Here is a 20,459-nt window from a genome sequence, read left to right on the forward strand (position 1 = left end):
CTCCCTCCCCCCTCACCCTTGGCAACAGGAACTCCTGGTCTCTGTGTCGACAAGCCAGTTTCTGTCTCGAGGACACGTTCATTTGTGCCATATTGTAGATCCCACATATGTTGTGTCCAAATGTTTGTGACCCCATGGACTATAGCGTGGCAGGCTTCTCTGTCCTCCACTACCTCCCAGAGTTCACTCAAATTCATAACCATCAAGTCGGTGATGCTATTAACCATCTTATCCTCTGCTGCCCTCTTCTCCTTTTGCCTTCAGTCTTTCCTAGCATCAGTGTCTTTTCCAATGAATTGGCTCTTCACATAAGGTGGCCAAAATATCACATATAAGTGATATCATATGATATTTTTCTCTTTCTGACTTAAGTATGATAATCTCTAGTTGCATCCATGTTGCTGCAAATGGCATTATTTCGTGCTTTTTTGTGGCTGAGTAGTATTCCATTGTATATATGTACCACATCTTCTTTACCCATCCATCTGTCAGTGGGCATGGGTTGTTGCATGTTCTGGCTATTCTGAATAGTGCTGCTATGAACATAGGGGTGCATGTATCTTTTTGAATTATAGTCTGTTCTGAGTATATTCCCAGGAATGGGATTGCTAGACCATATGGTAGTTTGTTTAGTTTTCTGAGGAAGCTCCATACCGTTTTCCATAGTGGCTGCACCAACTTATATTCCCACCTATAATGTCCAAGAGTTCCCTTTTCTCCACACCCTCTCCAGCATTTGTTAGTTGTAGGCTTTTTAACAATGGCCATGAATTGAGTATACCTCTTAAATATTAGCAGGTAACTCAAAACCACCCTCTAAAAGGCTGCATTCATTTGCCCTCCCACTCACAGTGCCTGAGAGTACTGAACTGTTTGCCCAAATCCTCGCCAACACTTGATGTTATCAACCTCCTTAGTTTTTGCCAGTCTGCCTGCTAAAAAAGGACATCAGGCTTCTATTTCCTTTTATCTAATTACTAGTAGGTTAAACATCTTCTCATGTGATTATTGGCTATTTGTGTTTCTACTGTGCCTGAGTTCTTGGTGACTTAACACGCAGCAGGCCTGGAATCCTTTTTTCCCCTCCCCCAAACAGATGGGTACAACATGTGGGTCTTGTCACAGGCTTTGTAGAGAACTTAGTCCTGTAAGTTACTAGGAGATAGGCCAGTCTGAAGCCAGGGCCCTGCAGCTTGATTTCTACCTAGCCTAGTGGCATTGCTCATGCTTTCCCTGAGTGCCACAGTGCCCTGGGGAGCTCACAAAGCCTTCCTTTGAGCAGGCTCAGTGTTAACTTCTTTGGTGTAATTCTAGGCCAGGCAAGCTGTGAGCGTCCTAAATAAATCATTGACACTGGAGATAGGCTTGCAGCCCCATATGCAAATTCTCAGTAATGAGGCTTGGAAACTCACCTCTCTTTAGCCAGCATTGGCTGTGAGAAAGCCCACAGCCTTTTCAGCAAAGATAAGTGGCTTTTAGGAAGATCCTCACGGCCACCTGAGTAGACAAACCAGAGGATAAAAGAACGTGCAAGTGACTGTGAGAGTCAGTGATAGGTGAGGCTACCTGTAGGTGTCCCTACTTCCGGACAGTGAGTTCAGACCTTTGCTGAGCGAAGTCCATAGGAGCCTTCCAGTCCATTGTGATGCAAGGACACAGGAATGAAACCCCACTCTGCTGCTCCCCCAAAAGCTTCCTTTACCTTGTTGTTCAGTTCTGAAATTCCATCGTCCTTGGAGAAAGATACAAGTTCTCTGGGCTTTGCTTTTCTCTGCTCTTCTCTTACATATTGGGGTGACAGGGAAAATGGGGGCAGGATTGTGAACTGACAGGGGGAACTACGCCAGGTAGACTGCCAGGGGAGGAGAGAGAGCGATGACCTTAACCCCACACCCCTCCTTTACCAGCCCTCTGCTTGGGGGCCTCAGCTCTAGAGATAATCCCCTTAGCTCAGTAACGTGTCTGTCTTAGGACCCTTGTACCTTAAGGGGAAGCTGAGCGTTAAGCCTGCTATTTGCACATCAGCCCTAAGGATGTGCACTGGTGTTGGACGGGCCGAGAGAGTAGAAGAGCCCCGCTTAGGAGGGAGGCTTCAGACGTCTGTTGTCCTGGCTATTGGGCAGTATTTGGTCAGGGAATTTTATGTAATTGGGCCTTTACTTATTCAACATTCATGTACTGAGAAGCTGCTCAGTGCCGGGCCCCGGGGGGAGGTATCCAGGAGCAGTGATCCACAAATATTACACACATGAGAACTCTTCCAGGTGAGGCTGGCAGGGAACCTTGAGAGGAAATACAGGTGTAGAGCCTTCCTTTTTAAGTCCATGACGTGGGACATGATAATTTTAAAGTTAAAAGAATACCATATCTGATGTATAAACAACTCCATTAAAAGATGCCCACGATCCCTTAGTCAAGCAGACCCTGCTCACCTCTTTCTAGGGCATCTTCCCAGGTGGTTTTGGTTACAACTTATCACAGTGTGCACATGGTCATGTTCAGTTCAGTTCAGTTGCTCAGTCGTGTCCAACTCTTTGTGACCCCATGAATCGCAGCACGCCAGGCCTCCCTGTCCATCACCAGCTCCCAGAGTTCACTCAGACTCACATCCATCAAGTCAGTGATGCCATCCAGCCATCTCATCCTCTGTCGTCCCCTTCTCCTCCTGCCCCCAATCCCTCCCAGCATCAGAGTCTTTTCCAATGAGTCAACTCTTCGCATGAGGTGGCCAAAGTACTGGAATTTCAGCTTTAGCATCATTCCTTCCAAAGAAATCCCAGAGCTGATCTCCTTTAAAATGGACTGGTTGGATCTCCCTGAAGTCCAGGGGACTCTCAGGAGTCTTCTCCAACACCACAGTTCAAAAGCATCAATTCTTCGGTGCTCAGCCTTCTTCACAGTCCAACTCTCGCATCCATACATGACCACAGGAAAAACCATAGCCTTGACTAGATGGACCTTTGTTGGCAAAGTAATGCCTCTGCTTTTGAATATGCGGCCCTTTTCCCATTGTACTTTATTAAAAAAAAAAAAAAACAGCTTTATCATGTGATTCACATACCATAAAATTAGCTATTTTAAGTATACAATTAACTGATTTTTTAGTGAATCCGCAGAGTTGTATAACCATCCCCACAATCAGTTGTGTGACATTTCCAGCTTGCCCCTAAAGGAACGTGGTCCTGTTTACAGTCCCTCCTCATCCCCACCCCAGCTCTCCACCCTTGCTCTAGCCAGACACTACTCTACTTTCTATATGGACTTAGCTATTCTGGACATTTCATAGAAACGAAACCATACATATGTGGCACTGATGTGTCTGGCTTCTTTCACTTGACGTAATGTTTTCAAGGTTCCTCCATGTTACAGCAGATGTAGTACTTCATTCCTTTTTACTGCCAAATAATGTCTACTCTGCCCATTATATTACACCCCAAATCCCAGGACTCAGCTCTGTCGTTAAAAAGATGCCCTTTATATTCTAGGGATCATGTCACTTCACGTCCTTGCCTTCTCTTCCCTTCTGCTGTGGTTGCCTGAGACAGTCTGTTTTTTAAATTGTTAAGTATACCTAACGTAAAAGTCTCCATAACCACTTAAGGATACACTTTGGTACCGTTAAGTGTATTCACACTGCTGTATACTCAGTCTTCAGAATGATTTTCATCTAGCAAACCTGAAACTCCGTACACATTAACCAGCAATCCTTCCCGCTTCTCCCAGCCTCTGGCAACCAGCCTTCTGCTTTCTGTCTCTGATGTGGCTGCTCTAGATAACTTCATTGAATCACTCTGTATTTTAGGCAGTCTTTTCTTAAATGGAGAGCAAACAGGCGAGGTGCACTGGCGAGAGCTCCTCTGAGATTCCTACCCTGGACCTGGGGCCTCTCCTACATCTGTATTTGTCCAGGAAGCTGTGAAGCAGGCTTGTCTCTAGCCCTGGTGGGGTTTCCCAAGGGGATACCATCCTCCAGAGTGAGGGACTCTGTCTGAAATGACAACGGAAATCCTAGGAAGAAGCCTCTGGTGAGGAGCTAAGAAGGGAATGAACCCCTACCTTCTCTTCCTCAGGAGAAATCGCAGATACAGAAGGATCTCTGGAGGATTGAAGACGTCATTGCAGGCCTGAGTGCAAATAAAGAGAACTTCAGAATCCTGGTGGAATCGGTCAAAAATCCAGGTGAGCCGACCATCTTCCTGGGGCAGGGCTGTCAGAGGCCAGCACCTAGCGCTGGGGGATGGCCCTGGGGCATAAGTCGCTGCTCTTGTCCTCTGAGGAAGATCTTTGTTCCATCACATCCTTTCCTCCCCTCCATGCCTGTCAGAGAGGAAAACGGTGCCTTTGCTTCCTCACCCGCCTGTGCCTTCACTCTCGACCTCTGAGAGCAAGCCGCCCCCGCAGCCCAGCCCTCCCACCAGCCCCGTGCGGACCCCTCTGGAGGTTCGACTCTTCCCCCAGCTGCAAACCTACGTGCCGTACCGACCTCACCCGCCCCAGCTGAGGAAGGTGACGTCCCCCCTTCAGTCACCAACCAAGACCAAGCCCAGAGTGGTGAGTATTGAGGACTGGGAGCTGAGCGCTGCCCTTTCCTCTCTGGCAGGTGAGTGTCCCACGCTGTCCTCAGGTCCACTTCTCTTGGGAGAGAAGCTTTTAGGGAAACTTGGTCAGACAGAACCAGCCAGAGCCATGAGGTAGGGGGCCCTGCCGTCCTGCTTTGTCTCCCAGAACTGGAAAGGCCCCTAGAAGTGACCTAGTCCAGCCCTCCCATTTTGCATTTGGGAAGACCGAGGCAGGGCAAAAGGAAGTGACTGCACTAAGGCATGGTTTATGATCTGTGATGTGCAGGGAAGTGTGTGGCTGCCCCATGTGGGGTTCTGTGCACACTCGTAGTTAAGTCGGTGGACAGGGAGCGCCTCTTAGCTGAAGAGAATCTTTACCCGCAGCCGAGCACGGCGCTGGGTTGTGAGGATATATGCAGTCTGCACAGTGACCTCATGGAGTATAGACAGGAAGGTCAGTATTCCCATTCCACAGATAAGAGAACTGAGGCCCAAGGTGTTCAGAATTTGCATGAGGTCTCCATATTAGCAAATCCAGTCTACATCTTCTGACCATTGATTGTGCCATCTGACATCTAACTGGACATTCAGCCCTGATGTTCAGGTCAGTATGTAGCCCGTGTGGTTGCCTGAGCCAGCACCTTGGCTTGCCTGGCACAGAGAGGAGCCAAGCCCTTGGTTGAGTCTGTGAGCACAGGAGGCTCTAAGGAATTAGAAGATGCAGTCAGGCACTGCAATAGCTCATTTCCAGGGCCAGGCCAGCCTTGGCTGGAAAGCATGAGGGGCCTGATCCAAGTGACAGGGAAGCCATAGCAGAAAGGACCTTGGAATGGAGACCTCCAGGTTTTTGCCAACAAGGGCTTGGAGGAGCTGTCACTGGATACCACGTATGCTTAGGACGTCTGACAAGATCAGTGCACAGTGCTGGCTAAAACACATGAGTTCCCATACCTGGTCTTCACCATCCACCTGCTTCCAGCCATGGTCCAGAGCCCAGAGCTAGAAGACAGGTGCTAGGACCCAGGGTCGCTGTGAGCTTTATCTTGAGATCTCCTTCCCTCTCCCAGATCTAAGAATCATGGAGCACCAGTCACAAGGCAGGAGGTAGAAAATAGCAAAACAAATAGCAGGAGCGGCTGGGGCAGACACTGCTACCATAAGGCAGGATGCCTGCCCCCTGGGACCCTGGGGAAAAGGCCTGGGAGCAGGATTGCCTGGACTCCAGCCCTGCCGTCCCTCTGGGACGGCCACCCCCCATCTGAGCATCCTCAGTTTCCTCTTGTGCAGAGCAAGCAGCATGAGATAGACGATCACAGAGGCTCCTCTTCACACTTGGCTGCTGTTGCTCAGAGGCGTGGCTTTTCAGCTTGGTTGGGGGTCAGGCTCACGGGAGAGGGTGGTGTAAAACCCACCTTCTAGTTGGATATGTGTTCACCAGTTTCACCATTTTTTATTGTTGCTTCAGATTTATTTTATATTCATATTGTTTTATGTTTACTTTTGTGAATAATGATATCATCCTGTAATCGACATAAAGCATGAATACATAATTTAATAAACAATAAAAAAGAGATTCCACATTTCATACCAACACTCAGACCAAGAAATAGGACTTGGCCAGTGGTCAGAAGCCCTTGGGCCTATGGGTCCCTTTCCAGCGTAGGCTCTTTTCTCTTTCTGCCAGAGGTAACCACTATCTTGACTTTTCAGATAATTTCCTTGCTTTTTTGTTTTGATACCTATATTTTTATCCTGAACACTTTGCCCATCTATCATAACTGTATTTATTCTTTCTTATCTTGTGTCCTTTCAACATTATATTTGTGAAGTTCATCCCATTGCTGCATTTAGCTATAGTTCTTTCATTTTTATTTGATTTTTTAAAAATTTTGTATCTTTTTTTTTAAATTTTATATCTTAAGGATATAAAAAAGTGTGTAATAAAATGTCTCCCTTCCACCCTCTATCTCCAGACATTCTGTTCCCTTCAGTCAAAGGCAATCAATGGTTTATGTTTATCTTTCCGGGGGGCTTTTTAGGATTTGGTGATTCTGAGATCTTGTTCAGGGTTGGAAACCACGGATGCTCAGAGAGCCTCTGGGTATCTCGGGTAGGCGGCTTAACCTTCTGTCTGAAGTCTGTCTCTAGAAGAATGCTGATAAACCTTTGCAAAACAAGCTTGCAGTTCCCTTTCCTGAACTCTGAAAAAATCTGAAAACCAAAGCAAAATTAGGCTAAGAAAGGGGGAGTTCAGGAGAAGAGAGTCTGGATGGTCATTTGTCCCAGGAGTGGGTGTTCATGGCAGTCGGGGGCCAGGCTGTCAGCCTGTAGGGAGGCCACAGCCCTCAGAGAGCATTGTGGATGGGGCAATTCAAGGAAAATAGTTGCATTCATCCCAGCCCAGGGAGTGGGCTGCAGAGAAGGCAGTGAGTCACCCATCCTGACAGCCTGCTCAGGGCCTGGGCCAGGCAGGAGGAAAGATTTCGTAACCATGCACATTTCTGATGGAAAGGGCAGGAGGATGTAGATGGTCCTCGCTCAGATCTGCAGCCTGCTGAAAGATCCAGAGGTCGTGCAGGGATATGAGCCAGCCCCGTCTAAGCAGGGTGGGATGGGGTGGGGTGGGGTGGGGTGGAGGTGGTGGGGTGCTGTCATATACAGGTGAGCGAGTGGAGTGAGAGCATGGACCCGTGTCCTGAGTTCTGGGTTGTGTGTAGCTAACACTTGGAAACTTGTTCATAGTTAACACTTGGAAGATGTAGAGTCCGAGGGAAGGATGGGCTTGGAGCAGAGGTGTACCCACCCTCACAGCTCAACCAGGGGAAGTGTTGGCGTCTTTGGGCTGAAGTGGTCGTGCCCCGCAGGCCCCAGGTGGCCTGCTCCGGCCCTTTGGGCCACTCGGCATCCTCTCACGGGGCACTGGTTGTGGTTTTGTTCTGAGCAGGAAGATGAGGCACCTCCCAGGCCCCCGCTCCCTGAGCTCTACAGCCCGGAGGACCAGCCCCCAGCCGTGCCCCCGCTGCCAAGGGAGGCCACCATCATCCGGCACACTTCAGTGAGGGGCCTCAAGCGGCAGTCGGATGAGAGGAAGCGAGATCGGGAGCAGGGACAGTGTGTCAACGGGGACTCCAGGGTGAGCACGGAGGACCCCTGGGGTGCCCGCTGAGTGTGGGGAGAGGGAAGGCGGCCGGACCCGGGGCGGCTGTGACGGCCTCCGACTGCCCGCAGGTGGAACTCCGGTCATACGTCAGCGAGCCAGAGCTGGCCACCTTCAGCGGGGACACGGCCCCATCCTCCCTGGGCCTTGTGGGCTCTGAGAGCAGGTACCAGACGCTGCCAGGCAGAGGTAAGGCACGACTTTCTACGGAGTCTTTCCCAGGGACCCCCACTGCAGCCGCAGCACCGCCCGCCCCCAGCCCTCACCCGGTCCTTGCAACTCTTCTGCCTGCGGCGTGGGGCCTCCGTTGGGTAGCAGCTGTCTGGGGCCTCTGGGCTGTAGACAGGGCGCGTCCTTCTTACCTCTGGCTCACATCCTGATTCTCATCCTCTTTTATTACATCTGACCCTGGGAACAATGGTAATTGTGGTGGTTGTTATAACATAAGCCCTTTATAGTCACTTAGTGAAGATTCATAATAATCCTGTGAGAGAAGTACTGTTGTTATCCCCATTTTTAGAGGTAAGAAAACCAATGAGGTAAGAAAGGAAATAACTTGCCGATTAGCCACTAAGAGATGGAGTCAGAGCACAATGCCGCTGTCCTGGCTCTAGATCCGCTGTACCCTACAGGCTGGGACGTGGGCTGTCTGCCGTCAGCTTGACCATCTCGGGTCTTCCGTAGGTTTTCTCCTCATCTATGTCACTCTAAGACTTTAAACAAACACATCTTTCTTCTCCTTTGGGCCCTCTTCTTACTCTCTTCCCCTATCCCTCTGAGATGGAGGTGGGAACACACAGGCCCTTAGGCTCACCCATGCCTCATTTCCCCCCGTAGCCAGATTCTCTTCCTCAGAAATCCTTTTAAAGGGAGGCTGCCTGGAACCCCTGAGCAGGTTAGGCACACTCCCCCCATTTGGTGGGAGGTCAGGTGCTTTCCTTTAGACAGGGTGTGGAAACAGGAGGCCACACAGCCGTGGTTCGGGCAGCTGTGGGGTTATGTGACTTCCAGCCCACCGTGCTGGCTAGGCTTGCTATGGCCTGAGCTGGTCCCGGAAGGGGACTGGCTTTTGCTGAGCTGGGCCACAGCGACCCCTGGCACTATGCCTGGGGACCCCGTTCTTTTCATTCAGCCTAGATGTGTTCATTAATGGCAGTGTTAGAGGCCTGTGGGGTGGGACAGATCTTTGTTGCTCAGGAGTCTCTGGGCACTGCAGGACATTCATCATTCTTTTTCCCATGTGCTAAATGCTAGTGGTGTCAACACGATGCCCATTTCCAGATGTCAGGGACCAGCCTTGATAAGCATGTTGGTAGGGGACAAAGCTTGGACTGTGGCTCCACAGAATCTTGGACAAGGTGCTTAACTTCTCTAAACTTGAGATTGCGCACCGTCACAGTGGTTAGGTAATGCTCCCCTGTAGGGCCGGTGGAACAAAATCTGTGTGAAACACGTGTTGTGTTACCTGCCTGTCATATGGTAAGCACTCCATGAGCGCCTGGTGCCTCCTCTTTCCCTTCTTCATTCATTCGTTCATTCAACTAGTTGTTGTTGAATTTGTCACCAGGCATGTTGACACTGTGGTTAGTGCAGTAACCAGTGAATATACTGAAGAGTGTAGGGAATGACTGTTTCTGCCTGGGCCATTTAAAAAGGCTCTCACAGGCAGGGCATCCAGGTTGGGTCATACAGGGTGCATAGGAGTTCATCAAGAAGAAGGGCATTCCTCGCCCTCTGTCCTTTCCTCCTGCCAGGCAGCCCAGTCTTCTGCATGTGAGGGAAGATGTGGGGAGCCCTCAGATCTTCAGGGACACTGTCCCCTGTTAGGGACAAAGGGCACCCATGAGCTAGCCCCTCATTCCCTACCTGGGGCTTTGCTCTTCTAGGCCCTGGGAGGAAGAAGCATGGGTTGTTGGCTGGGTCCTTGTGGTCCTTTCGTGGGAGTGGGGGGTGATCGAGAAGGGGCTGGTGGCCTGTCCTCCTCACCACAAATCCACTCGCTTTTCTCTTTCTTCACTAAGGCCTCTCAGGGTCCATGTCAAGGCTCCAGCAATCGTCCACTATTGCTCCCTACGTCACCCTCCGGAGGGGTCTAGACGCCGAAAGCAGCAAGATGACCTACCCTGTGAGTAGGCCTTGAGAAGTTCTCGAAGGGCTCACTGCTCCCTCATGCACAGAGGGAAGGGCTCTGAGGTGGACAGTGACGGGCTGTCCCATGAGATGGCCCCGGCCCCTCCTCAGCTCAGCATCCCTGTCACCACGTGCTTACGATGCCTTCCCCACTGCCCACCAAGAGGGGCGTCATACCACCCCCTCCATTTCCCAAGGGCCCCCGCCCTTCTCCTTGCTCTCACCCAGCGAGCCACACCCTGATTCCTGGTCCATCATGCGGTGTGTGTGTGTGCCCACCTGGACAGGCCTGGGTCTGCATCTGCAGGATGGGGTGCTGCCAGAGGGCCCGTGAGGGCTGGGTTGTCATGTCCCTGAGTGTGCTTACAGGGGAGAGAGTGTGTGTGTGAATGTGAGTGTGTATGTGTGGGGGGGTGAGTGTGTGTCTGTGAGTGTGTGTGTGTGTGGGTGAGTGTGGTGTGTATATGTGTCTCAGTGTGCTTAGAGGGAAGAGAGAGAGTGTGTGTGTGAGTGTGAATATGAGTGTGTGTGTGTCTGTGTGTGGGTGAGTGTGTGTGTATGTGTCTCAGTGTGTTAGAGGGAAGAGAGAGTGTGTGTGTGTAAGTATGTGAATGTGAGTGTGTGTGTGTGACTGTGTGAATGTGTGTGTGGGTGAGTGTGTGTGTGTGTATGTGTTTCAGTGTGCTTAGAGGTGAGAGAGAGAGTGTGAGTGTATGTGAGTATGTGAATGTGTCTGTGTGTGTGTGTGAGTGTGTGCGCGCACGGGCTGAAGCCAGGTGGCCGGCCGCCCTCTGTTCTCAGCCCAGCCGCCCTGTCTGCCCCTCCTGCCCCTCAGAGACCCAAGAGTGCCTTGGAGCGCCTGTACTCAGGAGACCACCAGCGGGGCAAGATGAGTGCGGAGGAGCAGCTGGAGCGCATGAAGCGGCACCAGAAGGCGCTGGTCCGGGAGCGCAAGAGGACGCTGAGCCAAGGAGAGAGGACGGGGCTGCCCTCGTCCCGCTACCTCAGCCAACCGCTCCCGGGAGACCTCGGCTCAGTATGTTAGGAGGGTCCAGGCAGGCGGGCTGGGACAGGGAGCAGAGCTTCCCCGAGGCCCCCAGACCCAAGCCCGGCTCACCCCCGAGAGAGTGGTTCAGAGAACGCCCCGTGGGCTGTGTGTCCGCAAGCCAGGCCACGTGAGTGACTTGGTCAGAGGGTGCCCCGAACTAGAGAAAGAGTGAGGATGTCACGGCAGGAGCCCAGGAGCCAGAGGAAGCGTCCACGGTCAGGTCTCCAGTCGAGCTTGAGGGTGAGGCCCTTCTTCGGCATTCTGAGTCTCTCGCCTGAACCCAGGACTTGGGAAGTACAGACTTGGAGGAGTGGAGGAGAAAGATGGTGCTGTGATTTGAGGAGTGCAAGTCAACCAGCCTCCCAAACCTCCAAGCGGGTGCCCTGGGGAGCAACTGAGCAGGGTGTGGTGCCCACACCCCTGAGGGCCCGGGGTCTCCCACAGCTAGCCGTGCGGACAGGCCCTGCACCCAAGGAGAGCCAGGCTGCCTGCTGCCCTCTGGTGGTGCTTCCAGGCACTGCACCCTGCCCACAGTCTCCTTAGGTCCCTTTTGGAAACATTCCACTGGATTTTTCTCTATTGTTTGAAATCAAATGTTTCCCTAGACCTCTAGCCTGACTGTTCTTTCCCTAATTCATTGCACAAGCTCTTTTGCTTTTAGCGTTACCGCTCATTGCCTCTCTAATCCTGCCTGATTGTGTTTACAGAAGCTTCTAATTTGCATCCACCATTCTCTAACTGGCCTGTGCTCCTGTTACCAGGCTTACAATAGCAGCTCTTTTCTCCATAGCCTAGCGAGCCCTCCCATGTGTGACTCACTTTCTGCTGCCCCCTTTATGCAGGCTTACTGACTCATAATTCACTTATCCCAAAAGCCGCCCCGCAAGGCTGAGCCAGCCCCACTGCCCAAGGGCGGTGGTCTTTGCCAGAGGTCTGGGCGTGATGAATTTATTAATGTCCATGCCTTATACTGGGATAGTTGACATGGACTTCAGAGATTGCACGTTTGAATAAATTCTGCCAAGTCTGAGGTGGTTCGGTTTTAATTCCTCCAGCCCCATCGGCACAATTTCTTATGGAAAACTTTTTGTGTTCTAGTATTTTATAACTTGAACAGGTAGCAAGATACATTATGATTTGTATTCAGAGGGCCTCTTGGCAGCTGTTAGGTCAGACACCAAAGGGATAAGACCCAGCACACTCATATCCTGAAAAGCTGCAAAGCCAGTAACTTTTAAACTTTGTAAGTAAATGTCTTATGAGATAAAACTGACTTTTTACAACCTGATGTCTCAAATGTAGAAAAATGATCTAAAAATCGTAACTTGAATACTTTGTAATTTTTTCTCTTTAAAAAAGACTTGTGTTAAGTCTCTGCCTCAGCGCCAATAAACATGTTGCTTAATGATGATGCATTGGCGTGGTTCTTCCCCAGGATAAACTGTACAGTCCAGTGAACTTTTTCTGTCTGTGGAAGCAATCAGGCTGGGTTTATGTGAGGACCTGTCTCTATCTGGGGCATTGGTGAGCGTGTCAGAAAATGTGTGTTTTCTTTGTGAATCAATCATTAAATTAATTTTTCATCCCTGAATCTTCAACTGTCTAATCTTTTCATACTTTAGTAGGAAGCCATCACCTGAGAGCGATTATGTTGATGCAGAGTCAGTATTGAGAGCTTGTGCATGAGTGGGTGAAATGTGCTGTTATGGCTATGGCTTTGGGGCTCAGGTGAGCGGGGCCGGAGGGGACATTAAAGTCGATTGTGACCACTCGGGGCTCTGTGAGGTGGATGAGGTGAGAGGGAGGACCCAGCCTGGGATGGAGAAGTTTCTGCTTGGCTTCTGCTCAAGAAAAGGGAGGCTTTGAGCCTATCGCCTCCTCTTAGCAACCTGCTCAACATGGAGTTCTGTGGGGACAAAGGCCACAGGTGATTAGGAAGGCCCAAGGGGAGCCCAACCATGGTACTGGGTTTTGTTTTTAGTTTCTGTTTTATATTGGAGTATAGCAGGTTAACAATGTTGTGATAGTTTCAGCCATATGTGTGTGTGTCTCCGTTCTCTGTGCTGGGATCTTAAAGTGGCTGGGTTAGAGTTTCCTTCTGTGAAGCTTGCTCATTACAGAGTTGGGAATGTTGAGTTTGATTTAGCATTTAAGTCTTACATGGATTTGGTTTTTCTAACTTAAATAGATGCCTGTACACAGCAGCTTATCTGCCTCAGTGGTCCTCAGCTGCTCCTGCTCACACGTCCCCCGCCCCACTGTGGATGCAATATTCCCCAGCCCTCACTGTGACCTGTGGGGAATTCCCACGAGAGAGCATCTTGGCTATCCCACTTGCTTACCAGGGCCTTGGAGGGTTTTGTCTTTTGCATTGTTTCTGAGCTGGGACATAGGACTCCAGAAACAGGAAAGGCTTCCATGAGCTGTCAGGTGGCAGGAGCAGCAAACCCCTTCTCTGGAGCTCTGTCCCAGATTCAGTTTTGGGGTCACCTTCTGGGACCTGGAGGCTTCCTGTATCCCTGGGGACTATTGTAAGTCTAAAGTCGTGGATCACAGACCTGTGCCCTGGAGGTTGGAACACTCTGGGGCCAGATCAGAGAGACATGAGCACTTGGAGTCAGGCTGTATCAAAGGGGCAGAGGCCTTGTTCTCTCTGTCACAGAGTTTCAGCACACAACAGAGAGCATCCATGTCACAGACCGCTGCTGCCTTCTTTTAGAGACGGTGTTGAGGTCCATGGTCATACAGCTTTTCCCTAACGAGTCACAGACGCAACTTCCCAAGGACCCTGGTGCCCACAAGACCCACCCAAAAGGGGCCGGTCAGGAAGTGACTACATCTCACCCTCTCCTTCTGTTGCCAGTGGAAGCGTGAGCAGGACTTTGACCTGCAGCTGCTGGAACGGGCTGTACAAGGGGACAGAAAGGACAAGGAAGAGAATGGCTGGCTGAAGGTGCAGGCCATGCCTGTCACTGAATTGGACCTGGAACCACAAGACTATGACGTGGACATCAGCAGAGAGGTGAGGGCGGGGGCTTCCTTCATGCCTCATTCCTTCTGAGGCATGGCCTTCAGACTGCAGCCTGACCCACCCTCCCACCCTCCAGGGGCACGGGGGGTGTTGCCCTGAATGGGACAGGCTCGGCTTCAGTGTGGCCCAGAGGATGGGTGAACAGCAGCTGGAGGTGGTGAGAGGAGTCCAGACATTGTGATGCAGGCTCAGATCCGTCTCTGTGGAACTAGGGGCAAGTCATTTAACTTCTCCGTGCCTTGGTTTCCTCAGCAGTAATGTCAGTTGTGGTGAGGGTTAAGAGACTCAGCATATTGCCCGGCCGATTGGCAATGATCAGAAAGCTATGAGCACAGGACCTGGCACGTAATAGGAGTGTGAGCAGGTCATTGTTATTGTTATGATATGTTCCCTGGAAAACCAGGAGTTGGTCTTACATCTGGCTAGTCAGGCTAGTTAGGCAATCAGACTTGAGATGGGGGAAAGGGGAGGCAGGTTTAGAAATCACAGGTGAAATTTTGGGACTTCCCTGGTGATCCAGTGGTTAAGACTCTGAGCTCCCAATGCAGGGGACCCAGGTTCAACCCCTGGTCAGGGAACTAGAACCCACATGCCACAACTAAGAGTTTGGGTGCCACAACTAAAGATCCTGTGTGTTGCAGCTAAGACCCGGCACAGCTGCAGCAATAAATATTAATACATTAAAAAAAAAAAAAAATCACAGGTGGAATTTCCAGGTGTGGCAGAGGCTGGGAGACCTGGATAGGACTTGGTCTGAATTCCTGGCGCCCTCTGGTGGCTCAAATACATCATGACCAGGCAGGCCCAGAAAAGCAAGTAACCGTAGCAGAGTGTCTTTACCCGAAGGAAGAGAAAGGGAGTCAGTGCATGACAGACTCAGGGTCTTCAAGACATAGGGTGGTCTCCTGTGTTGTGCCCCTCGTAAGCTCTGTAGAGCAGTGTTTATGGCTGTTTGGTTCACCTTTATGCACCCAGCACCAGGCCTAGCACACAATAGCCACTCTAAATATTTGCTGAATGACGACTCTGTTGAATGAAGTGCACAGTAGCCCAAACACAGTTGTGTGAGGACTTGGCCTGGCCTGAAACTGCATGAGAGGAAGTGCTCTTACCATGTGAAGGATAGATCAGACCGGAGTGGGGCAGACTGACGCCTGTGGAGTACCTGGGTTCTGGGGTCCACTGGGCCTCCAGGGGTTAACGAGGTTAGTCCCCTTCCTTAAGCCCCTTTCCCTTTGGCACCTCTAAAGCAGCCAGAAGTCCATGATTCTCAGCTTCACAAAAGAAGCTTCTACAGGCTTGCTTTGGCAGTGGGAAGTGCGCTTTGTGGTGTCCTGATTAGCCTGCTAGCCAAGGGGAAAAATTCTTCCTTATCTCTAACCTAAATCCCTGCTCCTGCAATGTGATCTGCATCCTTGCTCTGGATCTGCCTTCATTGGGAAAAACAGGAGCTTTTTCTTGCTATCTTTCACCAGAATGGAAGATAGGGATGGGTTTAAATTCAAGTCCATATTTGCCCTGGGATTGGATTGACCTTGTCTTTAGGAGTTTCAACCAACCTCATTTTAAATGTCCTGCTGTTACTCAAGGAGAAAAAAATTCCCTAAGGTATGCGAAAGTTGCCTTTAGCTTTCTTGGCCCAAGTAAGGTTTCACTAAGCTGAGGTTGCTGTTGGGTTTGTGTGAGAGACTAGAGGGGTGGAGCAGGGGTCAGTTTCCTTTTGAGAGCAAGAGATGCAACGTGGCTGCCTCCTGTCTGGGTCAGAGGGCCTTTTGTAGGGACAAAAATCACTGTCACTTTCTTTCATTCCTCCTCCCAGCCACCCATCCAACTGCCCACCCACCCATCTAACTATCCAAGGAGTGTTTGCTGAAGGGCTACTGAGTACCAAGTGTCTGATCTAGACAGTGGAGAAACAAACAGAAAACAGAGACAGGGTGGGCGGGAGAGGCACAGTCAGGGAAGGTTTCTGGAGGTGAGGTTGGGAGGATGAGAGAGTCCGTGGAGCCTGGAGAGGAGCATCCCAGGCAGAGGGGAGAGCCCCAGGGGTCTATGGGGCTGGAGAGGTCCGCACAGGTCAGATCACGTGGAGGGTGGCGTCACGGGTGACTGCTGTCCTCCTCGGGCTTCTGGTCTATTTACTTTGGCTTCCCCTTTCCCTTCCCTTGGACAGTAGGAGGTGCTGGGTATGGTGGAAAGAGCACGGGCTTTGGAGTCAAACCCAGATGCAGATCCTGACTCCACAGTGAACTGCTGCCGCTGTGATCTTAGCAAATACTTGAGTCTGTGGGCGGCTCCGTGTGCCTCCTGGTGGGGGGACAGGGTCAGGGAGCAGGTCTCAAACCAAACATCCCAACCACCGCCACCCGGCCCTTTCCTCAGCTCTCCAAACCAGAGAAGGTCTCCATCCCTGAGCGTTACGTGGAGCTGGATCCTGAAGAGCCGCCCAGCCTGGAGGAGCTGCAGGCGCGGTACCGCAAAGCCGAGAAGATCCGTAACATCCTCACCCGGTCCAGGTCAGCCCTCATGACGCCCGAGTCCTGACAGCCTGCTAGGCTGCCCCGGGGGTGTCTCAGCTGAACGGACCGGACTGGGCTGCCCGGGGTGTGTGTGTTTTATCAGGCCTCTGTCTTAGGCAAACATTGCTCATTGTAAGGGGCAGGTCGGCTCTCAGCACGTCACCGACAGATCAGCGAGGAAGCTCACCCAGGTCACCTGAAGGTCATGAAGCTCTCAGAGGGCCATGCTAGGCCCTCGCCCCCAGATCTGTGTCCCGTGGCCCTGGCAAGTGTGAGGAGTGGAGCCAAGTGTGGCGGTGAAGTGGACACGCTTAGAGATTGCCCCCAAGGATGGTGCTCCCAGCCCCAGGGCCTGTGTTCCCTCATTTAGACCTTTGGAGTCCCTGCTTTGGTCCCCAGATCAGAGCCACTGTTCACCTATCAAAGTGGCCTGTGCCAGTGGCCTGTGGCCTAGACCAGAGCCAGGGGCCCAGCCGTGTCCTGAGCTGCCAGAGGCCTCATCCACACCCCTGGAGGCCAGGAGAGGACCCCAGCAAGTGGCTTTCCTGTCCCATCAGCCCCTGTAGCCTCAGAAACATAAACCTGGTGTTTGAGGTCCTCCCTTTCAGAGCCAGGTTAGCCTTTTCACGTCTGGATGGAATAGGAGCCTAGAGCCAGAACTCTTAACTTGGGGTCTGTGATCCCCCAGAGGAGGGGCAAAGCTGTGGCTGGGCGTTTAAGGAGAGGAGCTCGTGCACCTTGGTCTGGAGAGAAAGTGCCCTGCTTTTATATGACGCCCCCAGAAGGGTGAGATCCTCAGGCCAGGGGGACCCCCCTCTCCTGAGGTGGACGCCATGGGCAGGGAGGCTCACAGCCCGCTTTCTGGCCCTGCCGCAGCATGTGCAATCTGCAGCCGACCGCCAGCCAGGACCGGAACAGCGTGGCAGACCTGGACTCGCAGCTGCAGGAGCAGGAGCGCATCATCAACATCTCCTACGCCCTGGCCTCGGAGGCCTCCCAGCGCAGCAAGCAGGTGGCAGGTGAGGCCGCAGGGGCAGCCTCGGAGGCTGGGCCCCAGCCCCTGCTCCCTGGGTTCAGGGCCCGGCCCAGCCTGTCTGGAGTTGGTGGGAAAGCAGGCTTCAGGCATAGAAATTGAGGAACAGTGGTGTTTGCCCTGTCCCTTGCAGGGCGTGGTGGGGGCAGAGTGGGCAGGCTGAGCAGGGGAGCTGGTGCTCAGGAGCGTTGGAGGACGGAGGTCTGGGAGAGGCATGTGGCTCACTGTTAGCCCTGGGAGTGGTGCTGCTCTTCTGCTGTCTCTGAGGTGGCCGGTTGAGAACAGGCTTTTCTGGCTCCTGAGCTGAGGGGTCCAGGCTAAGATTTCTGGCCTCACGAAGAAGGGGCAGGAAAGCCTCTGGTGCTTGGATTTCTTGCGGGACGAGACAGAAGGGGCCCCTCTAACCCTCCTTCGGGTTTCTGCTTTGTTCCCCAAATCAGAGCCACTGTCCATCTATCAGAGTTGCCTCTGAGTGGCCTGTGCCAGAAAGCGGGACTTGGAAAGTGGGACTTTGTTGTCCAGTGGGGAAAAAAAATATACCACAGGATGGGAGGGTGTGTGTGTGTATGTACATGTGCACATGTGTAAAAAAGGCTTTCTCTTTGTCAGGAGTGTATATGTATTTGTGTGTGTACATGTATGCGTGTGTAAAAGAGGCTTTCTCTCTCAGCTGGGAAAGCGACTCCTGGCTCCTCTCCCCACCCTCACTGGCCTCCTATGTGAGCCCTCGCAGGGCTCCTCTCCCCACCCTCACTGGCCTGCCTATGTCAGTCCTCGCAGTTCACCCAGGGCTGTTTCTCCCCAGGTGCGGTGGCCCCTGCATGTCTAGGTGGTGCCCTTGGCCAGGAGTGAGGGTGGTCGTAGAGTGAAGTGGTGTCACAGTCCCCACCGGTCCTCCGACTCTGGCCAAAGGGTCTAGAAGTGGCCGAGGTTGGGGCCTGCCAGGCCCTGAGGTGGTGGCCCTGGGGAGCAGAGCTGTACCAAGAAGCCGTGGGATGACTGAGGGCAGAAGGAAGCCTGTTCTCTCTCCCCCAGCTCTGGTCCCGTACAGAGTCCCTGAGGTCCCTGCTGTCCTGACTCCCCTGAGGACATGTGCGTCAGCCAAGAGGGCGTCCTTGTGGGGGAGACAGCAGGCGGCTCCCCCAGGCCCATCCTCCTGATGATCCTGGGGGTCCCTGAGGCCCCGCATGGCGGTTTTGAATTCCTCCCTGTGTCCAGGGGTCCAGCAAGGGGACCTGCCCTGCTGTAAATCACCCTCCTCTCTGGCCTGTGCTTGCTCTTACCTGTGTGGACATACTGTCCTCGGCTTCCTCCCCGCCAGCAGGCGAGTGCGCCCCAGCCCTCCCACCATGTCCCCCGCGACCACTCCCCCGCTGAGTGGCCTCCTCTGCTGCAGCCCCTCCTCACTCTTGCTCCCTTTCTCCAGTCCCAGGCCAGGCCCCAACCTGGCCCCACAGGCGTGTCCCCCAAGCCCAGGCCACTAGTGGCGGGCCGTGGGGCCCACAGCTCCCCGGCCCTGCCGAGTGGGGCGTTTGGAGCTGCGGGAGCAGACGAGGAGCCTAACACACCGCTTAATTCCTGTCTGCCCGTCTAGCGCAGCAGCTGGCCCTCCTCCCGCCTAAAGCCCCCCTGTCCTCCAGGACCGTGCCACCTTACCCCCCCTTAAGCAACGGACTCCACTACACCTTTGTCTAACACCTTCCAAGTAAGAGCCCCCGCCTGGCATCGTGGCCCCTCTCCTGGCGCTGAGCATGTCCCCTCCCTGCTGCTGAGATGATAGCAGTACCACCTGCTGATGCTTCCTTCCTTGGGCAAAGCGGCTGCTGGGGAGACCTCCCGGGCTGGTGGGCAGGAGCGGGGCTGTTGGTTTTTAGGAACTCAGTGTTCGGTGGCTCCCATACAGGAGAGCCTGTGAAATCTCAGGGACCAGAGCCACGCCCCTCCCTGCCCAGCTGTCCTTCCTGCAGGCGGCCTAGTGCCCCCAAGGGACCGGTGCAAGCCAGACGGCGTGTAGGGCTTTCCCTCTCGTCCCTCTGTAGTGTTTATGGTTGACACTGCTGAGCACCGGCGATAACCCCGTGGGGATATTCACCACGTTTTACAGATGAGGAAGAGCAGCTCAGAGCCAGTGAGGGACTGGCCCAAAGAATCATGGCTGTGGGTGTCAGAACCAGGGTGGGGACCCTTTCCTCGTGAGTCCTCTGTCGCCACTTGTGTGCCCATCTGGCCACCCGAGGAGCTCTAGGTGTTTGGAGAAGGGAGTGCAGTGAGGGATGGAGGTGTGTGGTTGGGGTGGAGACATGCTCTTGGGCAGGTGTCCCCCAGCCTGAGGGTGGGACTTGGGACAGGCTGTAGGGAGGTATACAGTAGGGCCCCCGTGGCTGAGGAACCTCAGGGAAATGCTCCGTCAGGTCTTGGCTCCAGAGGACCCTGTAAAGGCCACAGCATCTTCTGGGGTCACAGGTGGGGTGTGTGGTTTTCTCTTAGAGATCTGAGTGTCCCAGGTCACAGAGAGGCTCTGTTTCTATCAGCTTTTGGCACCTCTGGGGCCATGAGTCAGCCTCCGATGCTCTTTTCAGAGCCCATCCACATTTCCTTTTACCCTTCCAGCATCCTCAGCAGTTCTAGGAGATTGGTGCGATCACCCTGTTTTTAGATTAAACTAACAAGGGCCACGGAAGCTGAGCAACTTACCCAGAGTGACTCAGCAAACGGAGGGCCGGGCTGGAACTGGAACCCAGAGCCCTCTTTGCTCAGGCCTATGGCCCTGTTAGAGCAGGGACCCAGTCTCAGGGCCAGTGTGTGTCTGGCAGACTTCCTAGAAGTGATGGGGTGGAGGAAAGGTGGGGCACCCATGAGTCCTAGAGCCCGAGCGTCCCCCAGCAGCGGCCGCGTTGCCCTGGCCTCCTGCCCGGCTGCACTCTGTCTTGTTAGCCTGCCATCCCCTGTCCCATGTGTGAGCAACCAAGCCCACCACTTGCT

The 20,459-nt window shown here is 52.9% G+C and overlaps 1 protein-coding gene across 9 annotated transcripts in view; it reads left to right on the forward strand.

The window, feature by feature from the left end:
• PLEKHA7 (pleckstrin homology domain containing A7) overlaps nucleotides 1-20,459 on the forward strand; it is a 228,872-nt gene that overhangs the window by 206,940 nt on the left and 1,473 nt on the right. For 5 of the 9 annotated variants that reach the window (XM_024975785.2, XM_059875097.1, XM_059875098.1 and 2 more), the window contains 10 exons: nucleotides 4,071-4,179; nucleotides 4,325-4,551; nucleotides 7,504-7,692; nucleotides 7,788-7,905; nucleotides 9,738-9,841; nucleotides 10,682-10,882; nucleotides 13,758-13,916; nucleotides 16,308-16,441; nucleotides 17,321-17,463; nucleotides 19,072-19,182. In XM_024975785.2, coding sequence (XP_024831553.2) covers nucleotides 4,071-4,179; nucleotides 4,325-4,551; nucleotides 7,504-7,692; nucleotides 7,788-7,905; nucleotides 9,738-9,841; nucleotides 10,682-10,882; nucleotides 13,758-13,916; nucleotides 16,308-16,441; nucleotides 17,321-17,463; nucleotides 19,072-19,172 — 1,485 coding nt within the window. In that variant the 3' untranslated portion in view covers nucleotides 19,173-19,182. Of the gene's footprint in view, nucleotides 1-4,070; nucleotides 4,180-4,324; nucleotides 4,552-7,503; nucleotides 7,693-7,787; nucleotides 7,906-9,737; nucleotides 9,842-10,681; nucleotides 10,883-13,757; nucleotides 13,917-16,307; nucleotides 16,442-17,320; nucleotides 17,464-19,071; nucleotides 19,183-20,459 lie in introns of those variants that run through there. The other 4 variants (XM_024975786.2, XM_024975788.2, XM_024975791.2 and 1 more) reach the window with 2 other exon arrangements.

The sequence above is a fragment of the Bos taurus genome, chromosome 15 (genome assembly GCF_002263795.3).
Source record: "Bos taurus isolate L1 Dominette 01449 registration number 42190680 breed Hereford chromosome 15, ARS-UCD2.0, whole genome shotgun sequence".
In the NCBI taxonomy this organism is placed as follows: domain Eukaryota; kingdom Metazoa; phylum Chordata; class Mammalia; order Artiodactyla; family Bovidae; genus Bos; species Bos taurus.